The 27,441-nt window shown below is 40.7% G+C and overlaps 3 protein-coding genes across 10 annotated transcripts in view; 2 read left to right on the top strand and 1 right to left on the bottom strand.

Moving 5' to 3' along the window:
- Positions 1-27,441, bottom strand: part of LOC6581682 (FH1/FH2 domain-containing protein 3) — a 45,678-nt gene that overhangs the window by 1,203 nt on the left and 17,034 nt on the right. For 2 of the 8 annotated variants that reach the window (XR_006357727.1, XM_044010390.1), the window contains exons 1-15: positions 16,630-16,984; positions 10,172-10,281; positions 7,326-7,384; positions 7,081-7,265; positions 6,681-6,904; positions 6,387-6,608; positions 6,058-6,320; positions 5,862-5,999; positions 4,895-5,686; positions 4,481-4,676; positions 2,396-2,780; positions 2,192-2,338; positions 1,078-1,416; positions 307-1,022; positions 19-245 (exon numbers count right to left, since the gene is read on the bottom strand). Coding sequence is in view for 6 of the 8 variants with exons in the window: in XM_044010390.1 (XP_043866325.1) it covers positions 19-245; positions 307-1,022; positions 1,078-1,416; positions 2,192-2,338; positions 2,396-2,780; positions 4,481-4,676; positions 4,895-5,686; positions 5,862-5,999; positions 6,058-6,320; positions 6,387-6,608; positions 6,681-6,904; positions 7,081-7,265; positions 7,326-7,384; positions 10,172-10,281; positions 16,630-16,818 (4,192 nt within the window). In the remaining 2 variants the exon portion in view is untranslated. Of the gene's footprint in view, positions 1-18; positions 246-306; positions 1,023-1,077; positions 1,419-2,190; positions 2,339-2,395; positions 2,781-4,480; positions 4,677-4,894; positions 5,687-5,861; positions 6,000-6,057; positions 6,321-6,386; positions 6,609-6,680; positions 6,905-7,080; positions 7,266-7,325; positions 7,385-10,171; positions 10,282-16,629; positions 16,985-27,441 lie in introns of those variants that run through there. The other 6 variants (XR_006357726.1, XM_044010385.1, XM_044010387.1 and 3 more) reach the window with 4 other exon arrangements.
- Positions 3,176-3,638, top strand: LOC122757632 (acyl-CoA-binding protein). The gene is made up of 2 exons (XM_044010392.1): positions 3,176-3,274; positions 3,341-3,638. Exons 1-2 carry the CDS (start codon positions 3,269-3,271, stop codon positions 3,578-3,580), a joined length of 246 nt encoding a protein of 81 aa, XP_043866327.1. The 5' UTR covers positions 3,176-3,268; the 3' UTR covers positions 3,581-3,638.
- LOC122757631 (acyl-CoA-binding protein homolog) lies at positions 3,805-4,309 on the top strand. The gene is made up of 2 exons (XM_044010391.1): positions 3,805-3,912; positions 3,993-4,309. Exons 1-2 carry the CDS (start codon positions 3,907-3,909, stop codon positions 4,236-4,238), a joined length of 252 nt encoding a protein of 83 aa, XP_043866326.1. The 5' UTR covers positions 3,805-3,906; the 3' UTR covers positions 4,239-4,309.

Below are 27,441 nucleotides of genomic sequence, written 5' to 3'. Positions count from 1 at the left end.
TTCGCTTGTGCAACTTACAGGACTTGCGATCCGCATGGCGGGTGCGCTTGCGTTCACGTGGCGTGGTCCGTGTGCCGGACGCCTTGGTCGCCGTCTTGACCAGGGACTCGAGTATTTCGTCATCGCCGTCGGTGAACTGCTCCTCGCTCTGTCGGGCAATGGGCGAGCGCAGCTGCTCGGCGCGGCGCCGACGCCAGGTGAGCGTGCCATCCGTCTGATCGGGGCTGGGAGTGCCAAGCAGTTGTCTGCAAAGAGGCAGAGAATCAATAAAAATGTTTGTGCGTGGCCTTGAGCAGCTTGACATACTTTAGTTCGGCATCAGCCACATCCTCTTTGGTCTTGAACTTGACTATGTCAATGATCAGCTTGCCGCGCGTCTTGTTGCGCTCCCGATGATTGGCCTTCTTCTCCAGCTGCTGCTGCACACGCTCGCGCGTCGTCCGGTACTCCAGCGCGAACTCGGAGAGCGTGCGACAGAATTCGTTCGGCCGCGACTCGGCCACACTGTGCTGCGGCATGCCCAGCCAGAGCAGGAACTTGCGGTAGCGATTCATGACGCGCCGATGCACGGTCTGCAGGCTGATGATGCGCTCGGCGCAGTCGGCCAGAAAGTCCACCAGCTTCTGCTTCAGGGGCGGCGCACAGTCGTGCTTGGCAATGAGCTTGAGGCGATCCCACGACGCCTTGCACTCCGACTCCAGCTGGGTGAGATTGTGGGCGAGGTCGGCGAAGTCGGCCTTGGAGGCACGTGTAATGGGTCCGATTTCGGAATACAAATCCGTGGTATCGCTATTCGACTCCATGACCATGTGGCAGAGATGGTGCAGCAGCGAATGCTTGTGCACGGTGTCCTTCACCTCCGGCACCTTGGCCAGATACTCGATCTGAAAGCCCTTCACCGGCGCCCCGTTCAGGAAGATGCCCACGGAGAGCAGCGTGGCGAGGATGCTGCGGAAGGTGCGATTGTGGCGCAGTATCTCAATGCCTTGCTTGAGATCCATCAGCGGCTCGGCAATCTCTTTCTGTGGAATGAGCATTCGATGAGAGCTAGTTTAGTTGGCTGACGCTTTCACCTACCTCGCAGTTGTCAAAGTCCAGGCGGAAGGCCCAGAGCTTCAGGCGTGCGCCCAGCTCTGTGATGGAGGCCAGCGTGAGCAGAAACTGCTCGGCGCTGCCCAGGGGCAGTTCCGGATTGGACAGCTGCGCCTCCTGGATCTTGCCGCGCTCCTCGTCCGTGGGCAGCATGTTCAGCAGCTTGTCAATGCCCTCGCGCGTCACCACAGTGGCATCCATCTTCAGAATGGCCGCCTTGATGGCGCGCGGCGGCGGCAGCTTGGTCATCGCAATGTTGATGGCATTCGAGCGCTTGTGGTCCAGCACGATGATCTCCTTGCTCTTGTTCAGCTCCTGTTGCTTCTGCAAGTGCCAAGTCGAATTAGTTAAGAAGTGGGAGAGTGAGAGAGAGAGTGAGAGAGAGAGATAGAGAGTGGGAGTTTTGTTTATGTTGTTGAGGTTGTAGGGTAGAAGGGGGTGGGAGCGGGGCGTATACGCAATGTATCTAACTGTTAGCAACTAGTGATTCCGACTCCTGTTACTGTGAGTGTGCATGTGTCTGTGTGTGTGCGTTTGCATGTGTCTGTGTCTGTGTCTGTGTGTGAGTGTGTAATTAACCAACACCAACGCATGTAAAACATTGAAAACTAAACTTAAACCGACTGAGAAACAATGAAAAAGAGTAAAACAGAGACAGAGTCAGAGTGAGAGTGAGAGAGAGACAGATAGACAAAGAGAGAGCGAGTTAAAGTGTATTAAACATATTATTTGCACTCACCTCCTATAGAACATTTATTTGATACATATATATATATAAATATATATTTATTGATATTGAGAAATTGATTTTGATATAGATTCGGTTTTAGCACAACATTTATGTTTTTTTTTTTTGTAGATATATCCGCATAACAGAGACCGTTGACATATAGAATTAATATTATTGCAAACATGTCCAGAGATAAAAGGGGAAAATAAAACAAATATCATTCGCAAAGAGTTTTCTTTTTGGGTTATGCAACAGTTTAGACTAAAATAATAGCTAAGAGACTTATTAAATGTCATTTTCATCGATGGCAGCCAGTAGCTGCCAGGGAATACCCCTAATATGAGTCAAATGTGTATCTTAAATACGCACCTTGGTCATTAAGTCTTTGGCGCGCGACTCGAACAAGTGCTCCAGCTTCTGGGTGTCCACATTCGCACTGGGCAGCTCGTCCCAGATGGTTTTACCAATCACCTGGGGAATCATGTCCTCGCGCACTTCCTTCCAGAAGAGCTTGACCTGAAAGGCGGACAAAGTTAGACTTGAATATGCCCTGTTATCGGTTTCTCTACCCACCGTCTTCTTGTTCTTCTTGATGGTATTGTTGCCATTGGCCAGCTCGCCGTTGATCGAGCCATTCAGCGAGCTATTCACGCTGTTCGTCAGGCTGCTCGCCCCGTAGCCCGCATAGCTGAACATGGGCGGCGGCATCAGGCAGGGCGGCATCATGGGCGGCGGCATCACCATGCCTCCGCCCAGTGGCGGCGGTGGTGGCGGTATGCCGGCGCCAAGGCCACGCGGTGCCAGCACATCCTTCTCATCATCCGAGTGCAGATCGGTAAAGTCCAGATCACATAGGTTCAATGGTCGCGTCATGTTGCGCACCAGCTCCTCCCAGTGCAGCTCATTCTCCGATTTCTTCGGCTCAGCCTTCTTCAGTTCCTGGTCGACGCTCGATGAGCTGTCATCGGATTAGAGATAATACAAAGTATCACAATTATTGCACTGCCGATCAACTGAGCTGTACTCTGCGGCGCTTTTACGATCGTTCGATTGCAATGAGCGCACCATAAAAGTAGTCTTATCAACTTTTGGCCTGGTAGCAAGATAACAAGACCCCAAACCGTGGTAAAAAAAAAAAAAAAAAAAAAAAAGTGAAACGAAAGAGAAGCAACATACAAAAAACTTTCTAGATTGGAAGATCCCCTAGATATGGCATCAGATTTCAGCTATACTTTTGCAGAAATGGCTAACACTTGCCTAGCGAATAAAAGTCATTAATGAAGGAAACGAAAAGCCATAACACTGTGATCTTTTCATTGTGCTGCCACAGTTATTTGGTTTTACTGCTTTTCTAATTGATAAGATTTACTTATATTGCCCGAGCTGGCTATAAAAAGCGCCATTTGAGCAACACAAATCATAGTCTATCATTAAATCCCGAGCAAAATGGATGTAAGTTGTGCAATGGGCTCCCTATAGGTAGCATCGGCTAATCTAAGAACTTTTATTGCCCTGCAGTTCGAGACGATTTGCGAAAAGTCTAAGGCCTTCAGCAGCAAGCCACCACCAGAGGTCTACCTGGAGTTCTACGGACTCTACAAGCAGGTCCACTCCGGCGACGTGAACATCGAGAAGCCCGCCGATGCCGAGGGTGCGGCCAAATACGAGGCCTGGCTGAGCCGCAAGGGCATGTCCACAGAGGCCGCCAAGGCTGCTTACATTGCGCTCTATGAGAAGTACGCCCCCATCTATGCATAAGCTCGTTTAATACTCTGTAAATTGCATTTTGGCATAATAAAAGAAAGTAAAGAAGAAATGGCCCAGGCAACGATCTACTGTTTGCTCTCGCTGCTTAGTCAGCCCTCCAAGTGGGAAGACCTTTGATGTGTTCGATTTAATAATTAGCAATTAAAATTTTATGTGGCACACAGTGTGCCGACTCAGGCAACTGGCGCTTATCACACATGTCGATATCTAAAAACGGCTTCTAATGTCATAAATCGCTATCAGCTGCCCGGGTCTAGTATAAATAGACTCCCCAGTGTCACGGTTGGCACTCATTAGCAGCCGCAGCATAAGACATAATGGATGTGAGTATACAGCAGCAGTTGTCATTTGATTCTGATTCTAAACGGCAACTGTAAATCTATCTATCGATCTATCTCGACAGTTCAACACCGCCGCCGAGAAAGCCAAGGCATTCACCAAGAGCCCCACCAACGACGAGTTCCTGGAGTTCTACGGCCTCTACAAGCAGGCCACAGTCGGCGACAATACCACGCCAGAGCCCGGCGCACTGGATGTGAAGGCCAAGGCCAAGTGGAACGCATGGACCAAAAACAAGGGCATGTCCCAGGATGCGGCCAAGGCTGCCTACGTTGCCACCTATGAGAAATATGCACCCAAATACGCTTAAATCTATTTACCGGTTGGACTTAAATAAATGATAAATTGATAAATTGATAAAAAGGAAAAGAACAAAACTAATTTCTCAAGAGCTCTCAACTTTCTAGATTCCGATAGACATTTTGTGATATCAACAAGGCCAAATTTGGGCTGGCCTTTAAACTAAGAGATTATGCAACTTTTACTGATAGTCCGCCGCTGATAAGATATATATCGAGTGGAATATTATTATATTGATTGAGAGTTGCTCACCGTGAAATTTCACCTTTGCTCTTGCTCTTGGCAAGCCCCTCTTTGGCTTTCGAAATCAGCCCAGACATGTCGCCCACAATGGCGCGGCTGCCTGGCTCCTGTGTGGGGCTCGTGGGCAGATTGCATAGTTTCTGTGTCAGATCTTTGACGGTGTGATCACGTTTCAGTTGCATTAGCATTTCCTTGTCTTCCAGATCTGTGGAAAAGCGAAATTGAAGTAAATAAAATTCAGTTAGAAATTTGGTACAAAAAGCTGCCTTGAGGCATGCAACAGCAGCAAATGCAATATTCGATTTATTTGCAGCGCTTGAAAGTATGCAACATATTTGATATAGAATGTGAGAAGCGCTGGCTTTTTGCGGCTCTGAAAAGTATGCTACAATTTTTTTTAGTTCAAATAGAAGCTGCACCTACCTGTTGCTTCCATGGCTGTTGGAGGCTCTTGGTTAGTACTGGTTAGGGTTCTAGTTGCATTTGCATTGGTGGCTATGGGTATGTGCCACCAGCCAGGTGGTGGTGGTGGTGGAGGCGGCGGCGGCGGCGGTGGTGGCGCCACTCCCGCTGGCTTATGTATGGGACTCAGCGGTTCGGGCGGAGGCAAAGCATCCGCCTTCAGCGGCGTTGAGCTATCGGGCACAAACTCGAAGCCGTTGCCATTCAGTGACTTCTCCTGGACTGGGTGGTGGGCCAGATGCTTGGGCGATTGGCTGAGTTGTGTGTAATAGTTGTTCAGTCGATTGGCATCGTTCTCATACTTTTTGTAGGCACTGTCCGTCTGCTGTATGTTCTTCATGATGCCGTTGATCACAGTTGCGTTGCGCTCCCGAAAGAGATTCTTTTTGGTAAGGAACTCATTCTGGTTGTTCATATTGTTGTTGGCCTTGTCGAAGCTGTTGTTGATGATCGAGATGCTCTGGCTGCCACTTAGCAGCTGCTTCGTGGGACTCAGCAGCAAGCTGTTGTTGGGCGTGTCAATGTGGATGTTGTGGGTGTGATGGCAATTGCTATTGCTATTGTTGTTGATGTTGTTGTTGCTGTTGTTGTTAATGTGGTTGCTGCTGCTGTTGTTGTTGTTGTTGATGTTGCTGTTGCTGTTGTTGTTGCAGGGCGTGGGCGACTGTGGAGCCACTGGCAGCTCAGATTGCAGCGATTGCGGCGGACTGTCGCCGCTTTGTATGGTTGCAGGAATGGCGGTTACGATTTGGCCTTGGCATATGACAATTGTGGGTGACATATTTGGTTAGCGGGTGACAATGAGGCAGACAGACATAGATATACACAGCGATTAGCATGGAGAGAGAATCATAGTTAGTTTCGGTTTTAAAGCAGCAGCGCCAGCAGTAAGCGATTCGCATGTGGAGCTAACCCACCAAGCACTTACCATAGCTTTCGCGCAGCTCACGTGCCGCAAAGATGCCATTGGCTGCCGCCTCCTCCTGCTCCTTGAGGAAGCTCTTGTGCCGCTCGGCGCGTTCACGTCGACGCCGCAGACCAGGTGTGACACCAGCGCCATCACGTGCTGGAAATGGATCACAATTAGTTATATTTTAAAGGAGTTATAGATCATACGAGCCTACGTTTCTTCTCCTGAAATATGCCGTTGCTAAACTCTGTAGAATTTGTCGACCCAGAGCTATCGTCCTCATCGACCGTCGCCTGCGTGGGTGTCATGCGCAGCACCTGTGTGGGCAGCACCTTGGTCAGGGGCGCCGGACTGTTGTCTGTGCTGTGGCGACGCGATTTGCGTCGCTCCGTGGTGTTGGCGCCCGGACGATAGCGCTGAGTCTTACGCATTGAGTTCTGCGGCAAGCGCTGCCCATCCGATTCGCCATCCTCGAATCTGTTAAGCAAATTTAGCAATCAGTTAAATATATAAATCCATAATATAACTAAGTTATAGGCCTACTTCAACACCGCCTCGTACAGCTGCAGTTGATCCAGCAGATCCAGATCTGTGCCTGGCTTGGACATATAGCGCTGTATAACCGTCTCCATGCCCTGCTGCTCCAGCAGATCACTCTCATCATAGAAACTATCCTGATCCGTCAGACCGGCCAGTGTCTTGTTTATCAACGATGTGGCATAGATCACTAGCTCTGCATCCGCATTATCATAGTCCTTAAGCAGTCTGTGAATAGCGAGCACATCAAGTGTGAGTGATCTAAATCTAAACGAGCAACGATCGACGGCGATCGCTTACCTCATTATATTGGCCCATGGCAAAGTGCCTTGAGCGGCGTCCACTGCATGAATGGCGCTCACTAACACATAGCAATTGGTCTCGGCATATTCCACAAACACGAGTAACAGCTTGAGCGCCGTCTTGACCACTGAACGGTAATTGGAGGCGATCAATGAGTAGAGCCACTCCATGGTGGGCTGATGCTTCATAACGCCATTCATGCCATCCACATAGAGCATGACCTGTCGCATTGAAAAGACAATGATTAGCTTTGAGTGGTGAGTGCTGATCAATGATCAGTGATCGGTGATCGGTGATCGCTGAAGAGTGAACAGTGATCAGTGATCAGAAATCCGGTGATCGGTGATCGATTGCTGAATAAGTGAACACTGATTCGTGATCGGCGATCATTGCTTACCTGGCCTAGGGCACGCAGTATATAGTTCTGATAGTTTTGATCGGCGCAGTTGCCGACGCGCACGAGGCAATTGAGACCGCCCAGTGCGACAAAGGCATGCACCAGATCCTTATCCTCCTGGAACACCTGCTTGAGTGAGAACAGAGCACGTCGCAGATCGCTGCCCTCCGATGATAGAAGTTTCTCTGCAAGAGTCCGGGTCAATGAGGCGTATATACAACACAATTTTTAACCAGCCAACTTACCTATGATCGCATGAACGCGAACGCTCAGCTGTGTGCGAATAACCAAAGAATTTTTGCGACTGCAAAAGAGAAAGAGAGAGAGAGAGAGAGAGAGAGAGAGACAGAGAGGTAGACAGAGTTAGAGCGAGGTAGTGGAACAAAAATTGATATTAATTTTGTATGTAATTTCATTAGCAATGGCAGCAAGACAAAGACACGGGCAAAAAGAAAACTAAAAGTAAAACACAATGGGTTAGCACCGTGTGGTGGTTCATTGACCAGTTAAGAACATTGATTACCCGCTGTTTGCTGCCCAGTTGTTGGCCATAATAAAAGTAATAACAAACGACGCAGATAATTGAAAATGGACTATGAAGCATCTGGGGAATGAACGTAGCCGCCAATAAGTCGAGCCAAGAATTCATAATGAAATGTGGTCTCGACTCTGCTCGACTCGGTTCGGCTCGAGACTCTAGACTCGACTCAGAATGCATACACACACAGGTGTGGCATGTGGCTGTGTGCATGTGTGTGTGTGTGTTACTCAAGTGTCTTTGGCTGTGGACTCAGTTGCAGATTGACAAGCTAACAACAAGCCATCGACCCATGCGGGCCCCGTGCCTGCTGCGGAATTTTGATGCGTAGTGAAGCGAATGATTTGCATGCGAGCGCGCTTCCATGACTAATACGATAAGCATGATTAGTGGCCAGACCCAACCAGATTCACCACCACCACCACCATCTCCTCCTCCTCCTCCGCCTAGAACACACACTCATTGGCGCCATCAACTGGAGTGCTGGAACGCTAACTGCCCCGGCGACATATACATTATAATTTTATAATGCTCAAGGATCTGGCCAGGCAGCCAGTGAAAGTCAGAAATAGACACACGACACTACAAACTAACTGCCCTCCCATCCCTGCCTCGCTCCCCTCGCCGACCGACAGGTTCTCTGTGCACGCCTTGCTTATATTAATCCCATTATTTGAGCTCTGCCTGACTTGGCATCATGGCCAAAGAGCAGCTGGCTCCCAGCTAACAGCTACCGAGCTTGGCCCATGGCCTGACGCGTTCGTCAGTTACTTTGGATCGCTGATCGCGGAGCTGACATCACGTTCCTTGCCCAGTCGCTGGGCAACCAAAACAAAATAAATATAAAGAAACGACATACTCTAACGTATAGACGGGGCATGAGCGAATATGTGAATAAGCATAAGAGTTGTTAGATATATTTTACCTGATGATACAGTTAAAGTATAGAGACATGCATTGATTGGTAAATATGGAATTTTGTTCAGATTTCTTTCGCTGAATATATTACAAATTGTCGAATTTTAGAGAAACTAAATGTTAATAATAAATTATATATAATTTTTGTATTATCTTAGATGTATGTAGAAGCTAAAAAAAAAAAAACATAAAAATAAATAATTTCTTTTTTTAATTTTTTTGTCTCATTACTAAGAGATAACATAAAGTTGAGTTTATGAAAATAGTTTTTTTAGTATTTATTTTTACTTATTTATGCTTCTACCTATATCTATATTCTATTAATGTCTATATAAAGCTCATACAAAATTATTGCTACCTATGCAATCTTTAACTTTAAAAGAAATAGTTTCAATTTATGTATATCTATATTAAGTAACAATTATAATGAATGCAAATATTGCTGCTTCCCACATTTGAAAGACTCACAGTAATTCGATTAACTCTTGCATTATTAATATTCTAAGTAATCGATATATCGCTTCTTCCATCTCCCATTCATTTGCTATTATAAACACTTATATTTCCCGTTTCAATTTCTATGCAATGCTAAAACCGTTAGCTGTGTATGTGTGTGTGTGTAATCGACAGTCGCTTTCCTCAAATCCTATTAGAAGTCATCTTATTTCCATTTCCTTTCACATAACGTTCTCCTAAAGACTTCCATTTTCTATTCATATTCACTCTCACGGCTCTGCACTCATTCTAATTCCTGTCTATGACATAATCAACATAAAAAACTTGATGTCTGCGAATGGTTCATAATCAGTTAAGAGCGTGTGTCTGCTGCCCACTGCAGTTGGCTGCATGCCACTAGAGATCATGCCGTGCATACCAAACTGACGGGCTAGACCAGAATCAGGTCCGATCTCACTTATGGGAATTATGAGCTGTATACACGACTGTCTATATATATATATGTATATATATATTATATCTGTGCAACTGAGCCAAAATATGACGGCCTACGTTTATGCACTTAAGCCTTTTGTTGCTGCAATGCAAATGAGTTGCAGCCGAAATAAAACGAGAGAAATACGAATGAAATCGCAACAAGTTGCACGTACGTGAGATGTTGACGATGGCTGTGGCAAATGCAAATGCCTCATGTCTGGCAGCGTGAGCAACTGTGCAAGTGGCAGGCATTTGGCCAGGTAGTCAAGCTAAGCTGTTAGCCAGGTAGTCGGCCGACGCGCTGTTTCCTGTGCCACAGATAGCGACATTTTTTATGGCCAGAGCCTGACAGCCGCCAACCGCCAATATCTTTATTAGCGAATGGGAAAAGGCGGCCGCCTAGGTGTGCAAGCATATGTGTGAGTGTATGTGTGTGTGTGTGTGTGTGTGTGGTGAAAGGCTCCCAAGTGCCACATGCCACCCACGAGCAGCTGCCCCAGAAACCCAGAGCCACAGCCTGAGCCTGAACCACAGCCAGAGCTTTCCCGTTTAAATGGGTTCAAGGTAAGCGCGTGCCGTACGAAAAAAAAAGTGAAAATCGCCTTTAGAGCATAAATCAAAAGGCAGCTTTGGCCAATTAAAGGTGTGTGGGTGCACTCAGGTGTGTGCTGGATTAGAAGCTGTGGGCGTCTGTCTGCTTACCTGGCTTGTAGCCCCTCAATTTCCTCGCTCTGCTCAGCCAGCGATGATTCCAGATCCAGATAAGCGCCAAAGTCGCCATCCTTGTACACCTGAATAGCTGCGTCATCAATCTGCAAGTAAACGAAGAAGCAGAAGAAAGGCAGATTGTAAGAGAAAGAAGACGAAAAACAGAAATCAAATAAAACACAGTTCAGGCAATTATAATTAAAGCAAAAGTAAGTAAGACTACCGAGCTACGCAGTAAAAGTTGTTTATGGCCCGGACTTTGGGGCTGGGGCAACAAAAGAGAAAGATGCAGATGCCACAGCGGGGAATAGAACATTTTTGTGAGTGACGGTTGCATTGAAAGTTGGCAGACATGATTGCCGCAAAGAAGCTGCAGCAGCTGCTGCTGCTGCTGCTGATGATGATGATGATGATGTTGATGCTGCTGATGATGTTGTCGTCTGCTGCGACTGCTGGTCACCTACTTTTCACCGGGCTGCTTTCAGTTTTCAAGCCGTTGATTGCCATGGCCAAGCGCTTGATTGATCAAATCTTGAGCTCAGCGCCGACTTGGTTTGGTTCAGCTCCTGCTGCGTTCCACGCACACCAACTGCTATCTGTCCGTCTCTGTCCGTCTCTCGTCTGTGTTTACGTTTTTTTTATTGGCGCATTGAAAGTAATTATTTGTGCATTTACAGAACAATTACCGGACAACATGGAATTATGTGTGTCGGCGCTTGCTTAATGTGTGAAAATGAAAGAAATATAAGAAAATGCAGTCGCAGCAATAGCAGCAGCAGCAGCTAAAGAAATCATTTGGCCAGCGCTCATCCGGGTAAAGATTACACATACGCCCCGTTTGTAGCCATGGCACGCCCAGACCAAAAGGGAATTAACGCTGCAGAGGAGTAGCCACAGTCGTAGCTAGAGCTGCTCCCAAGTCTGGTCAGACACACCCCCAACAATAGCAATAGAAACAACAACAAGGAGAGCAACAGCCACATCGCGTGCCCCAAGGTTCTTGTCTTTCATAACTTTTGACGCTGCACCCAGAGGCCATTTGGCAAATTAAAAGCTGCCAGCCAATGCATGGCCAATGACTCTTTGTGTAGGGCGAGCCCCAAAAAGAATAGAATAAAGAATAGAAACTATTTTATTTCTTTTCCGCAACACATGCAGGCAGCAGGAAAACTATGAGCTTGAAATAGAGAACTGGGCATGGAATATGGCAGCAGGGCATGTAGAATAAGAGAGTCCCATATGGTTACGCGAATAGTTTATTGTTGAGTGGAGTAGTAAATAGTTAAGGTATATTTGACTAAATATAATATAGGGAATATTTGAGACGAGCTTTAAGATCGACGTAGCAATAGTAGTGTAATTCATCACAGAGAAAATATAAAATTTGAAAATCAAAGAAATTCATTGAGTTTTCGATATACAATTAATTTAATAAACTAAAAAAAAAAAATGTATATATATTATATTATATTCTATTAAATATTTAAAGAATACCAAGATAATAAGAAAATTCTTCCAAGTAAAATCTCTAATGAAATGCAGCACTTTATAGTAGTAAAGAATTTCGTCTGATAATATAAAGAATGCTATGAGCGAACTATTGCATAATATATAATGTCGGAGCAAAGACATAACATAAATACTAGAGTTTGGCATAGTATATCAGGTATAATAGTATATATAATAGTGCATTGTATTAGACTATATAGTATATCACATCATATTCTTCTGGTCAGTACTTAACCCAACAACGACAACAACACTCAAAATGTATTTCAAGAGTCAAGCATCTAAAAATACTTTATCAGTGGTAAACTTTAGCTTCCAGCTAACATACTGCATTGGCATACTGCAGCTGACTAATAACAATAATTCTCATAGTTTAGTCACACGCTCAGCTCAGCTCTGGGATGAGTCGACCAATGCGCACAGGTAAACCATATGATTTTAAATAGCAGGAAATCAAACGTCTGAGAAGTGGAACCAAGCCGTCTGGCTGAGAGCTTCGTCATATGGAGCCGGCTCCCTGCTTATCTCTCGAATTGCTCTATATACGAGTATATCAAATTTCGCATGTAGTCAATGAGGAAAATGTTATTTTTTAGACTGAATGACGACGCGGCAGAGCCTGAATCAACCGAAATAATATGGAACATTGGTAATTCTCTTTATGGAATAGCTAATGCGCGATATTTATTGAAATTATGTGTGACAAACAATTTCCTATGGACTTTTATGTAAGCGTTCGCATTAGGCTTAGAGCTCGCCAGCAATCAAAAGCGATCCAAGTGTTTGCCTACAAAAGAAATCGTAAATAGCCCCAGGTAACGCCGGCTGTTGACCAAAAACTATATCGACTCGTTTGTAATATTTATTTTCATAAACTTTTCTTTATATTTATTTATTCATATTTTGTTTTTTATTTTTACATGCGAATATTCATTCACAGCTCTATGCAAATTTTATAGTTTTTTTTTGCTTTGCCGCTGTTGATTTTTGAGTGAAGCATGACAAGATTTTTAATCAAATTGAATTTCGCATTGGTCTTTGATATTTTTTTTTTTTTTTTTTTGTGTTGTCCATTCAAGCGAGTGCCACACACATAAAATTCGGCTATTGACACAGTTAAGGCAAACGAGCATAATTATTTTTTTGGTGGGGAGAAAATGTGAGCCTAAAAATTAAAAAACTACTATGCCTAGGCAAACAAATTGGGAATAATATTTATTTGGCATGGTAATAAAATGCGAAAGCAAATAAATAGTAAAAGTAAGTGAAAACTAATTAGAAATTAAATTTTACACATAAATTAAAAATAATTAAAAATAAAAAACAAATTGAAGAGAAATAGGAAAATGATTTACAAAATTATATTTCATAAAATAAAATGATTTTTAAATAAGAATATATAATATTAATAGCATAAAAAAATATATTTAAAAAATAAATAAATAGAAAAAGAGATTTGAAAAAAAAGAAAATTATAGCTACATATATTCAAAGCTAATTCAATCTAAATACCAATAGAAAGCACAGCATAAAGAGCTAAGCCATCATATATCACATATTAGTTAACCATATAGGCTAATGAAAACTATAAAATAAATTGACTCCAGGGCTTATTTGACAGATGAATTGTTTTCTTTTATGAGGCAAATTCCTTGTGCTCGCCTCTGGGAAACGTGATCTTGATGAATGGCTCACACTTTTGCTTTCCAATCAATGGCCCCGCTGCCCAAGGGTTAATTGACCCCACCGACTGACCACAAAGTGTGACATGCTAATTGAGGTTGAAAACCTTCCTCAACAAAAAAAGAAAAAGAAAAAAAACCAAAACAAAAACTTCAAAAGTTTCGCCAATCTATGCAAATGACTTAAGTAAATAGAAAATGATGCGTCAGCTGGCAGTGCGTATGCTTAATATATGTATTAATATTTATATTAATATGTATATGTGCTTATATGGTATATATATTTAGATATTTAGTTGTATGGAACTTTGATTTCACAATTGCAGGCAACGTAAATTAAATTAATATTGATTTTAAATGTGAGAATGACATAGGTAAATGACGCAATACTGAAATGCTATATAGATGAGATATACACGATATACTATATACTATATACACTTTATATATATGCAGATATATGTTCTAGACTAGGGCCAACACTTTGCCTTTTGTTACTGTTTACTGGGCCACAGACAAATCGCTTTGTTTCGCCTTTAATTTATTTGTTTCGTTCGATTTGATTTTATATCGTACATGTATATATGTATATTTGTATTTAAAATTGATTGGCGCACACACTTTTGTAGCTTATCTAAATAAAAATGAGGTGACGTGCAAAAATAAGCACCACAACAACGAAAACAATTGGCAAAAAAGAGAGCGAGAGAGCATGAATAAAAACTGAAATAAAAAAAAAAAAAATAAAAATAAAAAAAAAACAAGAAAAACCGCTGCGCCGATTGACCGCAACGAAAACTGATTATTTATATTATTGTGTATTTATTTATTTTTTGTATTTTTAGATGTAGTTTGTAGAATGGAGAATCGGACATGACATCACCCAAAAGATTAGAAATCAGCAATTGAGAGGCGAAAATTTATGAACCCATTGTAATGCGCTAAATTTAACAAGTTGCAAGCGAAGTCTCCCTCTACATACATATGGCGCACTCCCTCTGCAGCTACCGCTGCCTCTACCGGGCACTGCGACGGCCTCTCGTAGCCCTGGCTCTCTGCTTTGGTGTTCGACTCTAGTCGCTGACTAATTGGACAAATGGCATTCACAGCTGCCGCGCCTGCCACATAAATCTGCCTGCCGAGAGCAAACAGCGAACTGCAAAGGCAAGATAGCCCAGAGTGCTCAAGCTCGAGGAAGTGCTCGACTAGGAAGTATCCTCTATTTGGTGGTTCACTAAGCTGAGCAAGTTCTGAATACAATGAATATTTTAACGATATTTATTTGCATATACAAAAGCCCATATACCCGCCTCAGTCACTACCAATAGTTACAGGGTATTTATGGAGAAAAAAAAGAGAACGAGAACGTTGCATTTCCTTTTGCGATTTGCTCATTAGAATTTATTGCTGCCGCTTGTCAAGATTTACGTATCCTTGCCACAGCGCTGCACATGACAGATGACAGGCAATGGCAATGGGGTTGCATGTGGCATGCTGCTAGCTGCAAGCTGCAAGCTGCAAGCTGCTCGCTGCTTGCCTTTTGCAAATTAGTCAAAGTCAAAGATCGGCGGTACAAACAATGCCTCGACTTAGATAATTGCTGACCAAGGCTTTCACAATGCCAATGAAAAGTGCTGCAAGTTGTTTTTATCCCTCTGCGCTTTTTATTTTGCTCTGTGCCCCAACTTCCTATTAGCTGCAACAGATTGTGCGATAGCAATAAGTTAGCCGCAGGCCCACAATGCCGGCTGCATTGGCCCCATCTTCAAAGCCAAGCCTGTCCATTGGCCATTGTCTCTGACGCTGACGCCGAAGTTGAAGCTGAAGTGAAGTGCAGCTTCAGTCTTAGCCTCAGTCTAAGCCACAGCTTCAGCTTCAACCTCAACTCAGCTCAGCTGCTTGCAATGCATCATTTGTTAAATATTAAGAACAATAAAATATAATAAGTGGCAGCTAGAACTGCAGCATATCGATCACTGAACTAGAGTCTTGGGCAAACCAACTTGATATACCCTGTAATCTAGGCATAGGTATTGTTAAAGTTAGTCACATTTCAACTTTCAGTTAGAGCAATGACTTTATATTCGAGAAACTTTTCCGGAAATTCTGACTACTCTCCGCTGTCTTTTCCTATTATCTCATCTTTAGTATTTGTTCATCTGCCATGTGTCAGACAATGTTTATACTTATCAATTATTGCTATGTAAATAGATCAGCTGTTATTCTGAAAACGTATTCATTATGGTTTTTCCATCACATGGAAACGAGTACACTGAGCGCAAATAGTGTTGCTTTTGACCTTCAAAATCGTTGCCATTTATATTTTTAGCTCAATTTTAAACTATTGTTTATGTTCATATGTTGTAGCTCTTTGATCTTTGCTTTTCATGCGAAATTTATGACTTTGAACTTGTGTCTTATGCAAAATTTAAACTCACATAATATATATACATTAATATTTATATCTAATATAATCGACAAATGCGCTCAGACAAGCTATGTAAATTGTGTGATCTGGGAAGCAAAATAGGCGAAACAAAAATTTATAAAACAAAGGGAAGTCTAAGAAATACTGACTTTAAAAAGTCGACACACATAAGAAATATTTATAAACGTATCAGATAAGGTATGGCATATATATATACTGAATAATATTCATAAAAATATTTATATTTTATAATTAAATTATTTTAAATTATTTTTTTCTCATATATTTTTATTTAATTTTTTGTTTTAATCAACGTTCATATACTTTTCCCAATAACTAGTGTTGCATATCATATCCAGTTTTAGACTAGTAGTCAAAATAAACGATAAACGCGATCTAGTCTTATAACAGTATATAAAAGACCTTCTACAGCACCACATATAAGAAAAAAAAAAAAAAAAAAAAAAAAACCCAGAAACTATGCAAAAAATTTAATCTCTATAAGCTCTATACATATATACTATATATCTGTAGATAAGCTCTAGGCATGTGTCTCATAAGTAGCTATTAAAAAAAAGTATATAAAAAACAAAGTATTGTTCCCTCGAAGTCGAAGTCGAAAGAAAAAAATAAGTAAAGTCAAATAGCGTTTAAGCTAACTCAAAACAAAAGAGAAACGTGGAAGATGCAGATAAGATAAATCAAGCAGAGTACTTTTTGTGTGTGTGTGTGTGTGTTTTGCTTTGTTTTGCTGGCTTACTAAGTATGTGTGTAATGGGATATTTGCTGGAATAATGGGAAATTTTTGGCTGATTGTTTATTGTGATCCTTACGCTTTGCGGTGCATTGAGCAGCCTCAAGATGGTGGCCAGCTGCGTTGAGAGGGGCATGGTGGTGGCGAAGGCATACGTCGGGGCACGCACTGGTATCGGGAAGGCGGTGGTTGCCGACAGCGGATCGCTGTCCAGCAGATACTGCACACGAAGGGTGATTAGTTCGTCGGGTTCCATTTTCACAATCATTTTGCGGCACGAAAATGTTCAACTGAGATTTATCAGCTCTTGGTACTTTCTGCTCTCTTGCTCTCTCTCTCTTTAGGCAAATGCGATACGTTGCTGATTTGACTTTAAATATTCACTTTTATTCACATTTTCACTGAGTTGTTTTTTTTTTTTTTTTTTTATGTTTTTTTTTTTTTTTTTTTGTAGTTATCTTCAGCTGGAATGAACATTTCACATTTTGATTTGTTTGCTTGCAATTTATTTTAATTTTGATTTTGATGTCTGTGCAGACCAAAATGGAATTTATAAATCCGTTGCATAATTGTCGCTCTCACTCACTCACACACGCACATTGCGCAATCTTATGCTAAACGCTGCAAATTGCTGGCTCCAGCCACGCCCACTTCTCACACAACAACTAATCGTAATATACACACATGTGGCATATATAATTGCTATGCGAACCGGATCGCTCTCTGTAAATATTTGCCTTGATTTCTGGTTCGCTTTTGCTCTACTACTCCACCTCCTCCTCCTCCACCATCGCCTTCAGCGACGACTAACGGTTGTGTAACTTTCAATTCAATGTCAGTTAACAGCCTCGCCTGTTGCTGTTCGCCAAACAAACCCCACTTCCCCGCTCCCTCTACATCGACCTCTACCTCTCCCACTCCTGCTCTTATACATTCAGCTGGCATAGCCCATTGACTTCCAATCAAAATCAAAAGCAAATCAAAAACAAAAAAGAAAGAAGAAGAAAAATACCAAAAACATGACAAAGAGAAAAGAGCAGAAGCAGACAAAAGTCAGCGGCTTGAAGCGCTCTTCATGTACCGCTAAATGGCTGTCGGAATGTGCGTAAGTTGTTTATGCAAATGTACTAGTTGCTCTTGCTCTTCTTCTTGTTGTTGCTGTTGTTGCTGTTGTTAGTCTTTCGTTATGTATTGTAGTCTGGCTTTGAATTGGCGTTGCTGCTCGTCTGTGGTTTATGACCAGTTGCCTGGCTGCCTGGCTGCCCGGCTGACTGCCGTGTTGGCTTCTTTGTGCCACATAATTGCTTATAACGTGACTCTAATGAGCTCTGCTCCAACTGCCCCCCAAAGACACCGAGCACTTGTCTAACTGACATTGAACTCGTGGCGGGTCTAAAAATGGTTGGGCAACACAACTTGGCCAAAGGGTTACAGCCAGGCAAATAACTAGCGCTGCAAGCGAATGCATTGAAAGAAATGAAGAACCAGGAAGTTTAGAGAGTATATAGGAAATAGTAAGAGGCAGAAAAGACAGTCTTAATGAATATATATATTATTTATTTAATTATATATATATAATATTCGAGCAATATGAATATTTTTTGAACGTTCTTAGCCCAGCGAGCTTTATTAATAAATATTTCCATTAAAATTTTCTTCAGTGCTTTCCTCTGCTTATTCCAACTGAAAAGCTACAGCATAAAACTATCTTACTAATTAGTTTACGACATAAACTTTTAACAGCTTTTCTCGGTTTCAATGATATCTTAACGAGCTTTCACAAAGATTACTCTGGGCTGTGTATGTTTTAATACTTTTCTGCTAAACTACTTTTGGCTCTTTTATTTCCTGAGCCCCAATCAAAACTACTTGAATTGCCATAAACAACTTTATGCATGAGTCATTGCCGGAGCTGAAATGGAAGCTAATTAAAGCTTAGCTACAATTAACTTGTTGGCTCTTGGTTAAGTACCACAAATATTCATAAACAATAAATCAAATTCCAAATTGGAATTCTATACAGAAAGCTTTAAATCTTTTTTATGGCCTTTATTACCAGTTCGAGTAGTTTTGGCCCGCTTATTAAAGCCAAACGCTTTGTAATTTTTGTATGCTAACGTATAATTTCATAAATATTTGCCACTAACTCTTGCCACTTGTTGACTTGGATAGCAAAACAAAAAAACTGTAAAGGCGGCATTTAAAAAACCACAAAATAAAGAGAAAGAGAGAGAAAAGGCAACAAACTGCGCTTAATTGCAATAATTCATTGCGAAGCGAATACGAAACACAAATTAAAACGAAAACCATAAAAAGCTAATAAAGTACTCTACGCAACAAAGAGAGAACACGACAGAGGGAGAGAGTGAGAGGGAAGCAGAGAGAAGAACAAAAAATGAAATAAAGAGTTGAACAAACGTAAACAGCTGTTGGAGCTGAGAAATTCTTGAGAAATGCGATTTAAAAAAATAATAATAATAATAATAAAAAAACTAAAAAAATTAAAAAAAAAAAAAAAAAGCGCGTCATTAAGTGTCGAGGGTTCTCAAAGCAGAAACAGGAAAACAACGAAGGAGAAAAGGGCAAGAAAAAGGAAAAAAGAGAGAAAAGGCAAAGGAAGTGCGCGCAAAACACGCAACAAAAAGCCAAGTTTAAAGCTAAAATGAAGGCAGGGCAAGCGGCCAAAAGAGGCAGCTGCCGTTGCGGTATTTAACGCTTTTAACCGAGAGCCATGGGGTAGTTTGATTATGTTACTAAATATGTGACATATCCAAGAGAGAATTTGTGGAAGAAGTTGTGATTAACATTACAAAAATTCAGTGTAAAGGAATTATTCTTCAAATAGAACTGAATTTGTTCTTTCTTGAATAATTCAAATTTATACATATATCAAATAGCCAGATTGAAGAGCCTCGTAGTTATCACAAAAGCTTTCACTACATCAAGGTATTCTTTTTTTATAGGGTATTCTAGCTTCGCTCTTCACATTCTATCTGAATAACTTTTTAAAACTCTTCTTCCTGCTGCTGCCAGGTTTCTGCTGGCTGTGGGCAGGTGTGTCAAAAGTGGTTTACAGGAGGTAACAGCAACAACAACAACAACAACAACAACTTGTTCTCATCATGCGAAAGTCAGAAGCAGCTCAATTTGTATTTCAGCATTTTTCTTGGCTTCGGCATTTTTGCCAAATGAAATTGAAAATAAGTTTTCAATGGAGGAAGTTTTACTTTCACAGAGGCAGCGAGAGAGTGAAAGAGCGAGAAAGAGTGAAAGGTAGGGAGACAGAAGGGCCAACACGCATATGGACAGCAGCGGAACTTGCCTGGGCCAATTTGTAGGGCTTTGAAACGTGGCCAAAAAAAATCGTTAAGTGGCAAACGCTTTTTGAATATTTGGCCAACTTCCTCATGGGCAACGTGCAAAAATTTAATTAAATTAAATAAATTTTGATAGTTGTGGCGAGTAAACGTTGCTGTAAGTTGTTGTTGTTGCTGTTGTTGTTGCAGTTGAATGTCGCATATTTAGTTACAAATGACGACAATTTCTGTTGGCCATATTAAATGGTAAATAATTTATGCAAATGTTGCAAGCAGCAGCAGCAGCAGCAGCACTGCTTGCAACACACAGACTGGTGGCACCCACAACCAAAAAGTTAACGGTACTTGTCAGTTAATGAAACCCGCCCGCTGGCTCAAGGAAACATTTTGGCTACGGCTCTTTGGTCTCCTCTTTGTCTGTTCGCCTTGACTTGGCCAAATGAACTTTCACTTTTTTTCTTCTTGTGTTGCATGTTGCAATATTACAGCTGGCTGGCTGGCTGGCTGCCTGCCTGGCTACCTGGCTGGCTGGCTTACTCTTCTTCTGCTGCTGCTGCTGCCTCTTCCTCTTCTTCTGGCAGCTCCTGATTGTGTGCCATCAATTATGTAAATTTTTGTTCATATTGCTTTTCTTGCTTTTGGCTAATAAGTTTACAACAAGCCAAACTAATTGACAGCTACTGTGTGTGACCACGCCCACAATTGGTCCATAGACAATAGATGTTGATTTGATAATAGCAAACATAACATTCACATTGTTACCTGTCTCTCTTTTTTGTTTTGCCATTTTCTGATAGGAAATGACAACAGGAAGTTTTTATCAGCAAATAGCTTTGCTTTGTTTCCCCATCTGATTCAACCAGGCAAGAGAAATATGTATTTAATACAAATAATTTTGATGTCTTTTTTTATGATAGCCAGTCAGATTTTTGTATCTTAATGAAACTCCTAAACTAAACTAATTGGCTAAAAAAACAGCCTAAGAAACTCTCAAATTTAGCTAGAAGCAAATCGTATTCTGAGCCACTCTCGAAAAACAAATACCAACATTTTGTGACACTCTAATCTAGGAATAAGTATGCAAATAGTTTTAACAAATATTTGTTAGCCAGAAAATCTCATTTAAGCATAATTCTAACAAATTCTAGTTAAATAAGTATAAGATTTAGCTTAAGTCTGAAAATTTATTTGATAAGCTATTTTATGACACTCTAAGGCTTATCTAAGGAATTTCTAGTACCTCAGCATGCTGTCCCTATTATATAATACGCAACATGAGACACACGTGTGTCTTGTCTCTGGTTGGATTTTCAAGTTAAATTTGATTTCCAGTTAAATTTCATTAGAATTCTTGTACTGGGCTTGTCTTATCTGCAATCAAATGTCTACACAAATGGACAAGAGTTCAGATATAGACATAAATAACATACAAATAAAACAAACAATTTTCGATATTTATCGATTTCGCAAATAAAGACATAAAAAAACAAGTAAGAGGACTCTAGTCGAGACTGCTCGACTAGGAGATACCCTAAACCCTCTAATCTGATATTCACTCTGCACTTCTTTTCGGCACACATACATACACACGCACGTATTAGAACGCGCTCTGCCAACTGCGCAGTAAGCAGCGACTGCGCTTGGGCTGCGCTGTAGTGTGGGCAACATTATAAGAATTTCTTTGTTGAATAATTTAATTTCTAGACGTACAATCTTAATGAAACTTTCAGAACATAATCATAATGTTCCAATGTATGTACATTCCAAAGCACAAGTCTCTAGTACTTGAAATACGTCTTTTACAAAGGTGAGGGTGAGGGGGTGGATATAAGGGTGGAGGAAAATTACAACAAAAATCGAAATTATATAAAATATATATAAGTCTACATTTAAAATTTGGAAGCTCTAGCTCTAAAGGTGTAGGAGATATAATTAAATAACTAGCATTCGATAAGGTTTTTGATCGATAATAAAATATCGGGAGTAGTTATCGATATTTAAAGAAAAACTTGATATGCGCGTGATATACACGGACCTAGGAAAAAAAATTTAGCTCGTCGCCCTGATCAAGAATATATATACTTTGTGGGGTCTGCCACGCCTCCTTCTGCCTGTTACATACTTTTAACAAAACCATTATACCCTGATTTCCCATTTTCAATGGGTTCAGGGTATAAAAACAACAGCAGCCTAAAATAGGCTTAAAATATTCGCAGAAAACAGTAAAAAATCACATTTGGAAGAAGACGAGTTGCGCTTGAGCGATTAGCAAATATTTTTGAGGAAGATATGAACTTGAAATGAACCACATATATCAGGCAGAACAGAATGTATATATAGAAAGAGAAGGCAAGGGAATGAGAAGGAGACAGAGAGCGTAAAGAAATATAACAATAACTGAGAGTCAGTTGAAAACGAGGCACATTCCAAGACAATTTGTCATGCTTGCGGCAGCAGCAGCAGCTAGAAGGTGCACAGAGAGAGAGAGAGAGAGAGAGAGAGAGATAGAAACAGAAAGGGAGGCAGTTCCAAGTAAAGCATATGCATTTTTACCTTACCAAAGGAGCAAACAAACAAACAAAACAAATGACTAAATAATTAGAGAAGTCTAAGAAAAGGGACAGATTGAGAGACAGCGAGCGAGAGAGAGAGAGAGAGAGAAAGACAGACGCTGGGAGAGTCGTGGTTGGGGGAGTTGGGTTAACAATTTGTGACCACAAAAAGTTGTTTGACCTCTTGACTGACTGACTGAATGACGATTGAACGAATGCAGCACATAAAATTGTTAAGCGGCTGCATTTAAAAATAATTTCAGCTGCCAATAAAAGTGGATAACAACAACAGCAACAACGACAACAACAACAGCTCGTCTAATAGGGCTCGAAACGAGTTTGTGCGGCACGGAGTGCTAGAAAATTGTGTCACGTTGTTGCTGCCACAGACGCAGTTGCAGCGCGCTATATAGATAGATCCCAAAGTCCCATATTCCCCCCACCCAACCGACCGCCTCATGCCTCGGCATGCCAATGCATAATGTGCGTGTGCCCAGCTGGACTTGGACATTTGATTTATTATAGAGTGAGACAGACAGAGAGAGAGAGAGAGAGTGAGAAAGGGAGAGCTAACTGATTTCGTATGCGTGCTATGAGCCAAGAATTTCAAGAGACCTGAAGAGGTAGAAGAAGCTTGGCTAAGCAGTTAAAACGGTTCACAGTTAATTATAGCAAATTGTCAAACGGAAACGATGAGTGCGACGTGTTGAAATGTCACTTCCTAGGCTTAAAGCTAATGTTAAGGCTATTGTCAAAGTAAGTGTCAAAGTGATAATTGCAAAGGCTGTGGGATTGGGGTCAGCAAGAGCAGAACACTCGATATATATATAAAGGCAAACATAAGTAAATAGAAATATGCTAATGCTGCACAGATGCAGGAAGCGTAACAAAAGAGAGGGAGACAAACAGTGAGCGAGAGAGAAAGGGATAGAGTTGAAGAGGGCGAAACTGCATTCACAATATGCATAAAACGGTAGCACTTAAGCATCACAATAGCATTGTGGAGCATGTGGCACTCAAACGAAAAAATTGTATAAATTATGCAGCTTAAAGATGAAAGTGTTTCACGTATAGAAAAATCCATGAAAAATGGGCAGAAAGAAAAATAAAGCCAAATTAGGTTAGAAGATATCAAATGTGAGATAGTGTAAATAATTCATTAGCAAGAATAGATTATAACAGTCAACAGAAATACATATGTGCCTAAACAATTGGAGTCGAGATTGAAAATGGGTCTTAAGAGTTAACAAAAAACTGGAAAAAGAGATATAAAACACAGGAAGGTTATGGTATATATAAATAAAATAAAAATAAAAAAAAACACGGTTAAGGGAACTAGTCAGAAATGTGTATTTAAAGACAAAAAGTAGTTCATCAAATTTAGAGTAAATATTATAAGTTTGTTTATCAAGTTCTTAGCTAGTTCCAGATTTTTCCTATAGAAAGATCTGGAAATATCTATGAACTAGTTCGCCTTACGTATTAGTTTCGTTTTATCATTTTATTTAGCCAATAAACGGAATAAACACATAAGACGAGCTAGATCGGTTTCTTAAACTGGTTCATGGAAAAGAACACGCAGTTTTTAGTCATGAATATTATATTATTAAATTAATGGTGAATAATTAAATCTTCAATCGAATTTTATCACACACCAAACACAACTAGCTTCATTCCTCTTCGAGGAAAAAACTGATGCGATTTGTTAAAAACAATTCAATTTCAAAGAAAAAATCAGGCCACAGAGAAATGTTTTCGCACAGGTAGCCAAATCGTTAACCGCAATTTAATTTTGCACATCTGAACCGCAGATTTGGTATACCTTTGTATAAGTTTTTCTACCTATACAATATCTGCATTAATGATACGCAAAATCAATTTGTGGTTTAATTTCGTATATATAATATCTTTTTATGACCCACACGATGGCTTCTTAAATGCAACATTCAAATTTTTTAATGCCCACTGCAAGTGTATAAACGCACTCAAAATATATTTACGAGCATTTCAGGAAAGCAAGAAAGAAAAATATGTGACGAAATATTTTTAGCTGACAATTTTGATGGGCAAAGTCATATAATAATATTAAAAGAAACATCGTCTACCTGTTAAATATTTGGTCATTTTGATAGATCTGCCAGCTTGTTTTATATGTGTTTCTTGATAGATATAGATATATGTATGTATTTATAATAGCTCGTTATTTAGCCCAGTTCACAGGTCTCCGTCTTCGATCTTTCTGCTCTCGCTTGCAACTCATCTGCTCTTGGACATTTTGTGGTTATTTTTAATGCAGGCGACATGAATTCTTACAAAATATCACACACACACAACAAATTAGTGGAGCAAATGTGTGTGTGTGTGTGTGTTGTTGTTGTTGACGGTGTGTGAGTGCGTGACTAATATTTTGATTGCATTGGGCCAAAAAACTTGGCCACGATGCAAACGATTGTGAAATCAAAAAAGGCAACAACAATGAATGACAACAACAACAGCAATAACAACAATCTTAAGGCCCGCTAATCAACGTAATAATAAAGGCAAAGCAAAAATCGGTTTCACATTTATTTCACTTATTTGTTGTTTGTGTTTTGTGATGTTTTGTTTTTGGCAGTGTTTGACAAAACTTTTGGGTAAATGACCTACATTTCCCCCATTAACCCCCTCCACCCCCTTACAATTTTCAATTTTTATGTGTGACAGTTTTCACATTTCTGAATTGGAATATTTGTAGAATGTTTCCCCCCTGTTATTTTTAGCAAATAGCTATTTTGTTTTGTTCTCTTTTTTTAGATAGTTTTCTATGACGAAATCGCAGCGCATTAATCATACGCAGTGTGAACACGAAAGAGAAGAGGAGGAAGATACGTAAAAAGTGTGGTAATTTATAGGAATATCAGAAACTGTTGGCTTAACACTCGACTGCAGCTGCAACTAAAAGCCAAATTTCGGAATTTCTTTATAATTTGCTGACCTAATGAGCCAGCTAATGCCTCGGCCAGCATCATTTTCTATATCATTTATAAATCTAATGCGTCTCTTCTCTCTGCTGCTTCTTCTTCTTCTTCTTCTTCTTTGAGCGTGTTTTCACTTTAAGCCATGATAAATTGCACATGTTTATTGTTGATTGTTGATTGCGGGTTGTTGCCAGCTTGAATGTTGGTCTTTCCATTTCGATTGCATCTTCAGTGAACAGAAGACAAGAAATGAAAAGCTTGGAAATTTGTATACATATACCCTGTAGGATCATTGATGATGCGGGTATACTGATTTTTAGAAAATCTTTGATGCAGTATATCGGTTAATCTATAATTCTAATATCGATCTTTTCTTTCGATTTTACTATAAGAAATCTCTGCTCATTAGAGGATTAATATTTTGTAGATTTTATTATAGATATCGATATCCCTGAGTTATTACAGATTTTGCTCTTCAGCAGCAAACAGTTAAATAATATTATAGATAAATGATATTATCGATAAATATCGATATTCAGTTAAGATATTTCAACCCTACCTCAAATACAACTTACTCAAACAGTAACTCTCAAAATATGTATATTCAATGCTCTACAGAGCATCTGCTAGTCCATCACTCCCCCGTATAATCTCTTATCAAACAGCAGCATTGCATTTTCGGACATAAATCAAATGCTGACGACTCATAATATAAACGCACACACACACACACATAATATATTTATTGAATTTTATGATAAATATTTAGAGACAGACCAGAGAGCTGGCCAGACTCGATCGCCGACTCGACCAGAGACTGCTGGAGCCAGACCTGATACGATGCGCCATTCAGTCAGTTAAACCATCCCGCTGGCCTGTCAATGGGCCGTGGTCAATGGTCAGGCGCCTAATGTGACGCGGCGTTAATTTTATGCAGATTTCATGCCCAGGCGTTCACAAATGTTGCAAAGCATTTGATAAATCGCCATGGCATTTGGGTATTTCTCGAACGTTTTTCATTTTTCTTGGAGGAGTGCGAAAAATGTGTTGCAATTTGTACGAGTTGCAAGTGGAGGTAGCTGCTGCTGGTGTTGCAGCAACTTGGCAACCTGACAGCTGCCACTTGATTAGAGACCGTTCACAAATTTATGGCCCAGCTACGTTGGCAAGGTCAAGTTGAGGTTGATTGATTTGAAATGCAATTTTATCGTTTACAAATTCGAAACGCATACGAACTTTGTGCACGTATTCAAATGGAGTTGATTGCGCCGAGGAGAGTCTTAAATTATATGGGAGCAGGAGATTGATGGACTTTTGATTGATATGCTCGACTTCAGCACAAAGACTGTGACTGGAACGCTTCTCATACTGAATATATAACGGTAGATAATAACTGTTCGAAATGTATGCTTATGTATGGAGGTGTTTGTCCAAAATGACCCACTGATAATTATGGTTTATGATGCTGATTCATGATGATAATTGACGATAAGGTTTGATGTATAGCACACAGTTCAAATTTCTAATCGTATTCCTAATCTAGAAAATGAAATATTATATGATAAGGGTTCTTACAAGTAGTTCAATGAATTATTGGTAATGCAAGTCCATGCAGAGCGTGTTTCCTTATCTATAAAGTATATTATATGTAATGGGATATACCATTCATTTGGCTCTCTTCGCTCAGTGACCTCCCTTTAACACATTTTGACACCTCTCTTTGTCCCTTACAATATGCCCATCATCTTGACACCCAATACAAAGACGTTAAAGCTCTCTGATTGATCTCGACCTTATTCAACCTCACGATATTTCAATTTGCATGCTTATACAAAATTTCTTTCATTATGAAGCGTTTCACTCTATACTCGAATATCTTCCAGTTTTTCCCCCGGTCTCAAGGTCGCAGCAATTTTGCAATGCGGATCAATAAACGCAATGCTCCATTATATTCGCATAATACTCGATACTCGATATTCGATACTCGATGATACTCAATGCATTGTAATAATTTTTATTGCTTTTTTGCGTAAAGCGGAGAAAAACCGCAAAATCGTTTTGAAAT

Source organism: Drosophila mojavensis, unplaced genomic scaffold (assembly GCF_018153725.1).
Source record: "Drosophila mojavensis isolate 15081-1352.22 unplaced genomic scaffold, ASM1815372v1 contig_74, whole genome shotgun sequence".
Classification (NCBI taxonomy): domain Eukaryota; kingdom Metazoa; phylum Arthropoda; class Insecta; order Diptera; family Drosophilidae; genus Drosophila; species Drosophila mojavensis.
This window is presented reverse-complemented; position numbering and strand designations above follow the sequence as displayed.